This window comes from Spinacia oleracea, chromosome 6 (assembly GCF_020520425.1).
Source record: "Spinacia oleracea cultivar Varoflay chromosome 6, BTI_SOV_V1, whole genome shotgun sequence".
In the NCBI taxonomy this organism is placed as follows: Eukaryota; Viridiplantae; Streptophyta; class Magnoliopsida; order Caryophyllales; family Amaranthaceae; genus Spinacia; species Spinacia oleracea.
In genome coordinates this window covers 150245318-150257719 of record NC_079492.1, presented here as the reverse complement: position 1 = coordinate 150257719, position 12402 = coordinate 150245318, and the positions used below count along the sequence as shown (strand labels likewise).

General features: G+C 32.3%; 1 protein-coding gene across 7 annotated transcripts; it reads right to left on the bottom strand.

Annotated features, from left to right (window-relative positions):
• Positions 1-1253: 1253 nt before the first annotated feature.
• Positions 1254-12269, bottom strand: LOC110801348 (uncharacterized). 7 transcript variants are annotated; one of them, XR_008924145.1, is made up of 5 exons: positions 9535-12260; positions 8405-8446; positions 6835-7562; positions 4133-5746; positions 1254-3044 (listed from the first exon to the last, which is right to left on the bottom strand). XR_008924145.1 is itself a non-coding variant. In XM_056833216.1 (4 exons), exons 1-4 carry the CDS (start codon positions 11917-11919, stop codon positions 8435-8437), a joined length of 444 nt encoding a protein of 147 aa, XP_056689194.1. In that variant the 5' UTR covers positions 11920-12260; the 3' UTR covers positions 5758-8434. The 7 variants fall into 7 exon arrangements, 2 of the variants coding, with proteins under 2 accessions (XP_056689194.1, XP_056689193.1); XR_008924144.1 differs by having other exon boundaries at positions 1256-3044; positions 4133-4862; positions 5705-5746; positions 6835-8446; XR_008924142.1 differs by having other exon boundaries at positions 1258-3044; positions 6835-8446; positions 9535-10308; positions 11276-12260.
• Between the last annotated feature and the right edge of the window lie 133 nt (positions 12270-12402).

The window sequence follows — 12402 nt, the reverse complement described above, 5'->3', positions numbered from 1 at the left end:
TTCTGGTCAAACTTTGCAACATACATTGGCCAATTAGAGCATCAATTATAAGGCTAATTCTTATTTACCCACTCTTAATCTCTCTCCAACTCCACATCATCACCATCTCTTATTAAGAATTATCTACCAAATACCCAAGAAATAGACCACCTCTTATACACTAACTCTTACATACAATATCACATTTTTTTTTTTTTTTTTAAATATAAGTGAAAAACATACATAAAATACACCTCATACCCCCTCTTATTTCTAAGAGCTACCTCTTATTTAGAGGATGTCTCAATCAACCTCTAAATAAGAGGTAGCTAAGAGTTACCTTAATTTTTTTAAGAGCTAGCTCTTAGACATTCTCTCTCTTTAAGAGGGGGCTAAGAGTAAGCTACAATTGATGCTCTTAGATAGCTAGTTTCATTACTATCAGCTAGAATAGTAGAATCTAGAATCTCGGAGATTCTTTGCAATTTTCTAATACTCCGTATATATACTCCTTCGTTCCCGGAATACACACACCGGTTTGACTTTTTGCACTATTTACATAATTCACTCTGACCCTATTTTATTTCTAGTTTATGAAAACAAAAGTTAGCCTATAATATATTGTTGGCTTCATTTTTAACATATATTTTTAAAATATTAATATTTCATAAGTTTTTATAATATGTTGGTGGTCAAAGTTGTGCATTGGCAAGCGTGTCGACTCGAACCAGTGCGAATATTCTGGGACAGAGGGAGTATATGAGAAGAAGATTTTACAATAGCTACAATAATTTGGTAACCACCGTCATTTTTAAATCAAGACCGTACATGTATAATAGTAAACCAAGACCATTAATTTCATTGGACAAATAATTAATATAAATTAAATGATCTTTTGCGTAAAAATAACCCCTTCAACCATGGAGATGAGATTCTCACAAAAACTAATTACCCATGGAAGTTTTTTCCAAAAATTGTTCTCATTTTTCTTGGAATCTTGGTTTAAGGTCATTGCATATGATTACCGAACTACCTTAAAAAAAATATTTACCAAGTATATGATTGTCATTTTTTCGATCTTTAATTATTTCATGCAATTATTTTCTAATCAATTAGAACACCCATTGACGGCGATGATATGCGAGAAGAAATAGACGGGAGGTGAAAAATCCAAGGAAATTCTTAATTCTTTCAAGGAAATCCACATTTTTTCAAAGATGATTTTATTGGAAGAAGTGAATTATTTCCTTGGATTTATCATTTTTCGAAATAGACTATATTAACATATGATTGTCGGCAAAAGGTTTATTGAATGCAAACCTGATGTATTACACCTTGTTTAACTGGTTTTGAAGTTAAAAAAAGCATTGAATGAGCAAATAATTTCCTAACTGATAATTAAAATTATAAAAGACAAAAAAAAAGGCGATTTTGATTAAAATAAATCTTTTACATATATTTTTCAACTTTAACGATAAAAAATGTATGGCTAAAATTTCCCTTAAAGGGTTGAGATTAAAATAGTTACGGTGGCTACAACCAATTTTAATGTAGCTAACTAGCTTACGGCCCTGTTCGGCAAAATTAGCGGTAGCGGATAACGGTTAGCGGTTGAGTAGCGGGTAGCGGTTAAAGTAGCGAGTGGCGGTGAATGGTAGCGGGTAACGGTTAGCTGTCAAATTAGCGGGTAACTAATATGAGTGTTCGGTAAAAGTAACGGTTGATATTATAAAATAAAAATAAAAGCAATAATATTATTTAAAACTTTATTATAAATTTGTCAAACGCTACTCGCTACCTTAAACGCCTACTAATTTCAACGTTTGACAAAAGCTACACAGCCGCTACCTCAACCGGTAACCGCTACCTAAATCGCTACTTTACCAAATACTTACAAATTTTACAAGTAGCGTCTTGACTAGGTCAAAACGATACCCCATACCTCAAACGCTACCGCCGAATACGCCCCGTCACTTTATTTATTTATTTATTTTGACGGGTCACTTTATTTATTTTATCAAGAGCAAGAATGGGTTAAAAAAGAATAAATGAAAAGTGACAAGATTTAAAAGGCGAAAAAAGTTCTTATAAAGATGTAGTTTAGCCAACAGACATCATACAAAATTACAAAGACAACAAAAACAACAGTAATACAACATTCACTCAAGTTTATGATTACAATCATTCTTGAGAGGCCACGTACCCACTCGTAATTTATAAAACAAACTAGTATTTAGGGCGTGTTCGGCGGTAGCTTTTGAGGTAGCGGGTAGCGTTTTGACCGAGTCAAGACGCTACTTGTAAAATTTGTAAGTGTTTGGCGAGGTAGCAATTTAGGTAGCGGTTAGCGGTAGAGGTAGCGGTTGAGTAGCTTTTATCAAACGTTAAAATTAGTAGCGTTTAAGGTAGCGGGTAGCGTTTGACAAATTTATAATAAAGTTTTAAATAATATTTCACCTTTTATTTTATTTTATAATATCAACCGCTACTTTTACCGAACACTCATATCAGTTACCCGCTACCTTTGACAGCTAACCGTTACCCGCTACTATTGACCGCTACCCGTTACTATTGACCGCTACCCGCTACTGAACCGCTACCCGCTACCGCTACTTTTGCCGAACAGGGCCTTAGGTCCGGGCGATGTCCCGGATTATTCCGTGACTAACAGTAATTATCATATTTTTTTAATGAAATTTTGTTTGTGTTTTTTCAAAACATAATTTTTCTAGATGATATTTTTTCTATATTATATTAATTTTAATTTTGCATAGATAACATCTAAAAGATTGTAGCTCAATTGGTTAATGGTCTAGTGTTGAAAGTGGACGTTGCAGGTTCAAATCTTATGCTATATAATGAAAGTGGATATATGGCATGGATTTGTGGATTGAGGGAGAGCGTCACGTGGCATGTAAACGTTTGTAGAAACGCTTTTTAATATATAGTATAAATATAGAGGTGGCTTATTCGAAAATACGTAAATTATATTGGAGGTGTGTCAACAATCAAGATGGGAGCACCTTATCACCATACATTGCATTTCTTCATTTTTATCCCTGTATCTGTCAAAGAAATAACCAATCAATTAAGTTTTAGGTAATTAGTATTAGGATAAATTGCTTTTTACCACCTAAAAAAATCAAAAAATTATTTTTTACCACTTAAAAAACTAAAACTTGTATTTCAAAAGGTCTTGCGCGTACAAGGTGTACAATAAATTTATTGTACACCAAGATAACTTTTATGCAGTTTTTTGTAATTTTAACCTATTTTTCTGTAACTTTTATATTATAAAATTAAACAGTTGATAGATAAACATTTTAAAGGGTTAAATGATTAATTTAGTGATTTTGAAAAAATAATTTTTATTCAAATGAAAAAATTTATCATTAAAAAATAGATAACTTTTACATATATAAATGTAACTTTTAAGCATTTTGAGTCAACTTTTACTCCGGTATACAATATTTATTGTACACAAAATAAGAATTTGTGCTTGTATTTTACCATCTAAAAAAAAGTTTAAAACTTGTTTTTTACCACCTGAAAATTGGAAAATAGATTAAAATGTTAGGTGGGGCTCTAAAATAACGGTAATATTTCTAATATGTTCTCTTTTTCTACGATTTCATGTACTTAACTCTTTTATCTTCCCCCATTTCCTTATTTTCCATGAGTTTACTTAATTTTTCACCACCATTAATTAAAAAAAATGACAAAAGTGAATGAAAGTAAAGATAGAAAGGTAAAAGAGTTAAAGAAAATCACATAGGGAGTGCAAAATTTTGGAGGAAAATTGAATTAGGTAGCCATACATAAAGGTTTAATCTAATTTTTCGTTTTTAGATGGTAAAACACAAGTTTAACCTTTTTTAGGTGGTAAAATACAAGTTTTAAAGGGTTGGTCGAGCTATTTCATATCCTCCGTCGGTGTCTTTTCACCTCCGAGAATTTTTGGCAGACCGGGAGGTGATCGCTTTCATCAAAGCGGCAGGTATCAGTCACCAGAAAGGTAAAGAAAACCGTTAGCAAAAATTTAGAGATGGTAAAAAACATTTTTTTGAATTTTATAGATGGTAAAAAACAATTTGTCGGTGTATTAATAACATACAAATCAAAGTTGATCAATTTTTTTTGGTAAGGATGTTACCTTTTGGATGGATACTCCAACAGACTCGAGATAGTTGTTGCTCCTTCCGAAAAATCCAACAACAACGTAGCCATCACTCTTGTCCGGTGATGAAAATGTGGACACGTTTGTAATATCCCTGCCTTGTCCAAATGGTCCGTATTCGTTCGGATTCAGATTAGGAGGTTGGCTACATCGCTGTCCACCAGCGACAAAAAAAATCCATACCCACCCTTAAAAAAAAAAAAGTTGAAAAGATGGCCCACACTTAAATAGTGTTGCTAACTTGTTATATACTGTCATCGGTAATATAAGTATTGTCATTGTTATATATATACTGTCATTGTTGTATTAAAATATTGTCACAATCATCAAAATAAAGGAAATTATGTATACAAGTGTAATGAAATAGAAAAAGTAAAGGGATCACTTAAATGAATGGATAAAAGTGTTGCATATTAAACGAATAAATAAAAATATGTATACAAGTGTTATATAAGTATTATCATCGTTTACATAAATACTGTCATTGTTGTATTTAAATACTGTCATTGTTGTATCAATTACTGTCATATTACCGATATTTAGTAATTTGTTTGACTTTTCAACTCATGTAACGAAAATACCATTTTACCCTAGGTATGGACTCTTTATGTCGCTGTCCACCAGCGATGTAGCATGTCTCTTCAGATTAGTGTGTATGTTTAGTGTTCCAATAAGCACATCGTTGTGTTGGTGTCCCATTCTTGCTCTTGATAAAATAAATAAAGTGACCCGTCAAAATAAATAAATAAATAAAGTGACTGGGCGTATTCGGCGGTAGCTTTTGAGGTAGCGGGTAGCGTTTTGACCGAGTCAAGACGCTACTTGTAAAATTTGTAAGTGTTTGGCGAGGTAGCAATTTAGGTAGCGGTTAGCGGTAGAGGTAGCGGTTGAGTAGCTTTTGTCAAACGTTGAAATTAGTAGGCGTTTAAGGTAGCGGGTAGCGTTTGACAAATTTATAATAAAGTTTTAAATAATATTTCACCTTTTATTTTATTTTATAATATCAACCGCTACTTTTACCGAACACTCATATCAGTTACCCGCTACCTTTGACAGCTAACCGTTACCCGCTACTATTGACCGCTACCCGTTACTATTGACCGCTACCCGCTACTGAACCGCTACCCGCTACCGCTACTTTTGCCGAACAGGGCCTTAGGTCCGGGCGATGTCCCGGATTATTCCGTGACTAACAGTAATTATCATATTTTTTTAATGAAATTTTGTTTGTGTTTTTTCAAAACATAATTTTTCTAGATGATATTTTTTCTATATTATATTAATTTTAATTTTGCATAGATAACATCTAAAAGATTGTAGCTCAATTGGTTAATGGTCTAGTGTTGAAAGTGGACGTTGCAGGTTCAAATCTTATGCTATATAATGAAAGTGGATATATGGCATGGATTTGTGGATTGAGGGAGAGCGTCACGTGGCATGTAAACGTTTGTAGAAACGCTTTTTAATATATAGTATAAATATAGAGGTGGCTTATTCGAAAATACGTAAATTATATTGGAGGTGTGTCAACAATCAAGATGGGAGCACCTTATCACCATACATTGCATTTCTTCATTTTTATCCCTGTATCTGTCAAAGAAATAACCAATCAATTAAGTTTTAGGTAATTAGTATTAGGATAAATTGCTTTTTACCACCTAAAAAAATCAAAAAATTATTTTTTACCACTTAAAAAACTAAAACTTGTATTTCAAAAGGTCTTGCGCGTACAAGGTGTACAATAAATTTATTGTACACCAAGATAACTTTTATGCAGTTTTTTGTAATTTTAACCTATTTTTCTGTAACTTTTATATTATAAAATTAAACAGTTGATAGATAAACATTTTAAAGGGTTAAATGATTAATTTAGTGATTTTGAAAAAATAATTTTTATTCAAATGAAAAAATTTATCATTAAAAAATAGATAACTTTTACATATATAAATGTAACTTTTAAGCATTTTGAGTCAACTTTTACTCCGGTATACAATATTTATTGTACACAAAATAAGAATTTGTGCTTGTATTTTACCATCTAAAAAAAAGTTTAAAACTTGTTTTTTACCACCTGAAAATTGGAAAATAGATTAAAATGTTAGGTGGGGCTCTAAAATAACGGTAATATTTCTAATATGTTCTCTTTTTCTACGATTTCATGTACTTAACTCTTTTATCTTCCCCCATTTCCTTATTTTCCATGAGTTTACTTAATTTTTCACCACCATTAATTAAAAAAAATGACAAAAGTGAATGAAAGTAAAGATAGAAAGGTAAAAGAGTTAAAGAAAATCACATAGGGAGTGCAAAATTTTGGAGGAAAATTGAATTAGGTAGCCATACATAAAGGTTTAATCTAATTTTTCGTTTTTAGATGGTAAAACACAAGTTTAACCTTTTTTAGGTGGTAAAATACAAGTTTTAAAGGGTTGGTCGAGCTATTTCATATCCTCCGTCGGTGTCTTTTCACCTCCGAGAATTTTTGGCAGACCGGGAGGTGATCGCTTTCATCAAAGCGGCAGGTATCAGTCACCAGAAAGGTAAAGAAAACCGTTAGCAAAAATTTAGAGATGGTAAAAAACATTTTTTTGAATTTTATAGATGGTAAAAAACAATTTGTCGGTGTATTAATAACATACAAATCAAAGTTGATCAATTTTTTTTGGTAAGGATGTTACCTTTTGGATGGATACTCCAACAGACTCGAGATAGTTGTTGCTCCTTCCGAAAAATCCAACAACAACGTAGCCATCACTCTTGTCCGGTGATGAAAATGTGGACACGTTTGTAATATCCCTGCCTTGTCCAAATGGTCCGTATCCGTTCGGATTCAGATTAGGAGGTTGGCTACATCGCTGTCCACCAGCGACAAAAAAAATCCATACCCACCCTTAAAAAAAAAAAGTTGAAAAGATGGCCCACACTTAAATAGTGTTGCTAACTTGTTATATACTGTCATCGGTAATATAAGTATTGTCATTGTTATATATATACTGTCATTGTTGTATTAAAATATTGTCACAATCATCAAAATAAAGGAAATTATGTATACAAGTGTAATGAAATAGAAAAAGTAAGGGATCACTTAAATGAATGGATAAAAGTGTTGCATATTAAACGAATAGATAAAAATATGTATACAAGTGTTATATAAGTATTATCATCGTTTACATAAATACTGTCATTGTTGTATTTAAATACTGTCATTGTTGTATCAATTACTGTCATATTACCGATATTTAGTAATTTGTTTGACTTTTCAACTCATGTAACGAAAATACCATTTTACCCTAGGTATGGACTCTTTATGTCGCTGTCCACCAGCGATGTAGCATGTCTCTTCAGATTAGTGTGTATGTTTAGTGTTCCAATAAGCACATCGTTGTGTTGGTGTCCCATTCTTGCTCTTGATAAAATAAATAAAGTGACCCGTCAAAATAAATAAATAAATAAAGTGACTGGGCGTATTCGGCGGTAGCTTTTGAGGTAGCGGGTAGCGTTTTGACCGAGTCAAGACGCTACTTGTAAAATTTGTAAGTGTTTGGCGAGGTAGCAATTTAGGTAGCGGTTAGCGGTTGAGGTAGCGGCTGTGTAGCTTTTGTCAAACGTTGAAATTAGTAGGCGTTTAAGGTAGCGGGTAGCGTTTGACAAATTTATAATAAAGTTTTAAATAATATTTCACCTTTTATTTTATTTTATAATATCAACCGCTACTTTTACCGAACACTCATATCAGTTACCCGCTACCTTTGACAGCTAACCGTTACCCGCTACTATTGACCGCTACCCGTTACTATTGACCGCTACCCGCTACTGAACCGCTACCCGCTACCGCTACTTTTGCCGAACAGGGCCTTAGGTCCGGGCGATGTCCCGGATTATTCCGTGACTAACAGTAATTATCATATTTTTTTAATGAAATTTTGTTTGTGTTTTTTCAAAACATAATTTTTCTAGATGATATTTTTTCTATATTATATTAATTTTAATTTTGCATAGATAACATCTAAAAGATTGTAGCTCAATTGGTTAATGGTCTAGTGTTGAAAGTGGACGTTGCAGGTTCAAATCTTATGCTATATAATGAAAGTGGATATATGGCATGGATTTGTGGATTGAGGGAGAGCGTCACGTGGCATGTAAACGTTTGTAGAAACGCTTTTTAATATATAGTATAAATATAGAGGTGGCTTATTCGAAAATACGTAAATTATATTGGAGGTGTGTCAACAATCAAGATGGGAGCACCTTATCACCATACATTGCATTTCTTCATTTTTATCCCTGTATCTGTCAAAGAAATAACCAATCAATTAAGTTTTAGGTAATTAGTATTAGGATAAATTGCTTTTTACCACCTAAAAAAATCAAAAAATTATTTTTTACCACTTAAAAAACTAAAACTTGTATTTCAAAAGGTCTTGCGCGTACAAGGTGTACAATAAATTTATTGTACACCAAGATAACTTTTATGCAGTTTTTTGTAATTTTAACCTATTTTTCTGTAACTTTTATATTATAAAATTAAACAGTTGATAGATAAACATTTTAAAGGGTTAAATGATTAATTTAGTGATTTTGAAAAAATAATTTTTATTCAAATGAAAAAATTTATCATTAAAAAATAGATAACTTTTACATATATAAATGTAACTTTTAAGCATTTTGAGTCAACTTTTACTCCGGTATACAATATTTATTGTACACAAAATAAGAATTTGTGCTTGTATTTTACCATCTAAAAAAAAGTTTAAAACTTGTTTTTTACCACCTGAAAATTGGAAAATAGATTAAAATGTTAGGTGGGGCTCTAAAATAACGGTAATATTTCTAATATGTTCTCTTTTTCTACGATTTCATGTACTTAACTCTTTTATCTTCCCCCATTTCCTTATTTTCCATGAGTTTACTTAATTTTTCACCACCATTAATTAAAAAAAATGACAAAAGTGAATGAAAGTAAAGATAGAAAGGTAAAAGAGTTAAAGAAAATCACATAGGGAGTGCAAAATTTTGGAGGAAAATTGAATTAGGTAGCCATACATAAAGGTTTAATCTAATTTTTCGTTTTTAGATGGTAAAACACAAGTTTAACCTTTTTTAGGTGGTAAAATACAAGTTTTAAAGGGTTGGTCGAGCTATTTCATATCCTCCGTCGGTGTCTTTTCACCTCCGAGAATTTTTGGCAGACCGGGAGGTGATCGCTTTCATCAAAGCGGCAGGTATCAGTCACCAGAAAGGTAAAGAAAACCGTTAGCAAAAATTTAGAGATGGTAAAAAACATTTTTTTGAATTTTATAGATGGTAAAAAACAATTTGTCGGTGTATTAATAACATACAAATCAAAGTTGATCAATTTTTTTTGGTAAGGATGTTACCTTTTGGATGGATACTCCAACAGACTCGAGATAGTTGTTGCTCCTTCCGAAAAATCCAACAACAACGTAGCCATCACTCTTGTCCGGTGATGAAAATGTGGACACGTTTGTAATATCCCTGCCTTGTCCAAATGGTCCGTATCCGTTCGGATTCAGATTAGGAGGTTGGCTACATCGCTGTCCACCAGCGACAAAAAAAATCCATACCCACCCTTAAAAAAAAAAAGTTGAAAAGATGGCCCACACTTAAATAGTGTTGCTAACTTGTTATATACTGTCATCGGTAATATAAGTATTGTCATTGTTATATATATACTGTCATTGTTGTATTAAAATATTGTCACAATCATCAAAATAAAGGAAATTATGTATACAAGTGTAATGAAATAGAAAAAGTAAGGGATCACTTAAATGAATGGATAAAAGTGTTGCATATTAAACGAATAGATAAAAATATGTATACAAGTGTTATATAAGTATTATCATCGTTTACATAAATACTGTCATTGTTGTATTTAAATACTGTCATTGTTGTATCAATTACTGTCATATTACCGATATTTAGTAATTTGTTTGACTTTTCAACTCATGTAACGAAAATACCATTTACCCTAGGTATGGACTCTTTATGTCGCTGTCCACCAGCGATGTAGCATGTCTCTTCAGATTAGTGTGTATGTTTAGTGTTCCAATAAGCACATCGTTGTGTTGGTGTGCATAGTTTCCATAACTCCCACTAATTCTGGTAACGTATTCGTTATCCTTCAATACAATCTTTAAATATGCATGTAAAATTAAAATGTGGCAATAAATATAAGTTAGAGGCCGGACTTGTTTTTTAGAAGTATAGAACGAGAGTACGACGAAAAAGATATAAAGATATATTACGTCTGTTTCAGAAAGTTCTTTACAGTTACTATTTGCACGGACTCCAATGCAATATTTAACTACGTACTACTCCCTCCGTCTCTTTTTGTTTTTTACGTTTGGTATTTTACACGCGTTTTAACGACTAATTAATATGCATTGAGATTCTTCTAAGTTTTTTCATGTAAACGAGGAAAATTACGTTTATTTATAATGTTTTCACTCTTATCAAAATTCTGATATGGGAAAATGAGAAATAGTTAATGTCTTATGGAAAAGTATGAGAGATTAAATGACTCAATTGATTTAATTGGTTAATATAATAATTGGGTACAAATTTTGATAGAATATTAAATCATTTATGTGATAATATAAAAGGAAATGTAAAGAACATTTTGAAACACCAAAAAAGGAAAACGTAAAAAACAAAAAGAGACGGAGGGAGTAATATATCCAATTTTGTATATGAAAAAATTAAAAAAAGTTGATATTTTGAAAATACATACCGAGACCAATCTAACAAGATCTTACATGTAACGTTTTGATGTATATAATAGTGAGAATTTACGGTCAAAGTTTTCATATTTTGGACACGTAATCCAAAGCTTAAAGAACTTTCAGAAACGGAGGAAGTACTCCCTTTGTTGTAAAATAATGGGGACAGTTTACCTTTTCAAGCTTGTCAATGTAAATGTTTAGACATTAATATCTCTAATTTTGTATTCATAAAAATTATAAAAAGTTGATATTCCGAAAGTACTTATCGAGACGAATCAAACAAGACTCGACACGAATATATGTTTCTTGCCCATAAATTACAAATGATAGTTAAGTTGAAATTTATGAATAGTGTCAAAAGTCAAAGTATAATTACCTTGTTCTCATCTCCTTGGTCGCCGCCGAAGTGGTAAATATCGGTCGACCCATCTGGCGTAGCTACCAAGACTTCAAGTGCGTCCACAATGTATCCATGCCCCACTTTTAGTTCTTTGATAAATTCACCATCTTCAAGTTGCATGCGATAATTTTCCGGTAATTGAGAGCCATAAGGTCCGTATTGTTCTAACATCTTGAGACTATAAAATTAAACAAAGAAGTTATTAATCAGTACTAGGGGTGTGCAAAAATTGATCCGATCGGAAAAAGTGGATCGGATCGGACTGGACCGAAGGCAATCTGGTCTTCGGGTCAAGAATTCGAGAAATATCAAATTTCGGTCTTCGATCTGGTCCGGTGATCCAAAATCGGACCTATATTTCCTTAATAAAATACTCCATATAATATAAACTATTCAAAAGTATGATTCTCTCCTTTACTATGTTGTTAATATTCCTATATTGTGATGGAGTATATTTTATTTTATCTTACAAAAAAGGCCTTAAACAATTGGTTTTTTTATATATATTTTTTCTTTTTTACCATAATTTGTAGAATAAATAAATAATATATAGAAATAGTCTACAACCCGTCCGGTCCGGGTTTTGGATCGATTTTTCGGTCTGGGTCCGATCCAAGCATGATCGGTCCGGTCTTCGGGTCATGAATATCAAAATTTCGGTCTTCAGTCTTCGGTCCGGTCCGGGTCGGTCCGTTTCGGTCCGGGTTTGGACCGATGAACACCCGTAGTACACACGGCCCTCTGTTTATTTTTACTCGCAACGTTTTTCACTTTCACACATGTCAATGCATACTATGAGAATAGTGTAGAAATCACAAACGTTGCGAGTATTAAAAATCGGAGGAAATATAATAGGAAAGGATTAGCAAAGCAAGCTAATAATGTGTGCACCTTGGCGTTTGCTTGAGCCATTTTCTTTGCCGATGAAATTACAAAGTATTAGTAGTAATTATATAATATGTTTTTGAGATGTGTGTTATGGTTAAGGAGGATATCTATCTATTTATATACACGAAGAGAATATATGTTGCGTTGAAGGACAATTATGATTTTACACATTTGGAATTTTGGATAACCTAAGAACATACTATGTTGGCCCATCA

Excerpts from the sequence above, each read along its gene's own strand:
- LOC110801348 (XM_056833215.1), bottom strand. The coding sequence starts at position 11,919 with ATGCTTGGATCGGACCCAGACCGAAAAATCGATCCAAAACCCGGACCG. Across the intron at positions 11,478-11,866 it reads CCAAAACCCGGACCGGACGG|TCTCAAGATGTTAGAACAAT; the intron begins GTTGTAGACTAT and ends TTAATTTTATAG. Across the intron at positions 9,712-11,275 it reads ACCAAGGAGATGAGAACAAG|CGATGTAGCCAACCTCCTAA; the intron begins GTAATTATACTT and ends GCTGGTGGACAG.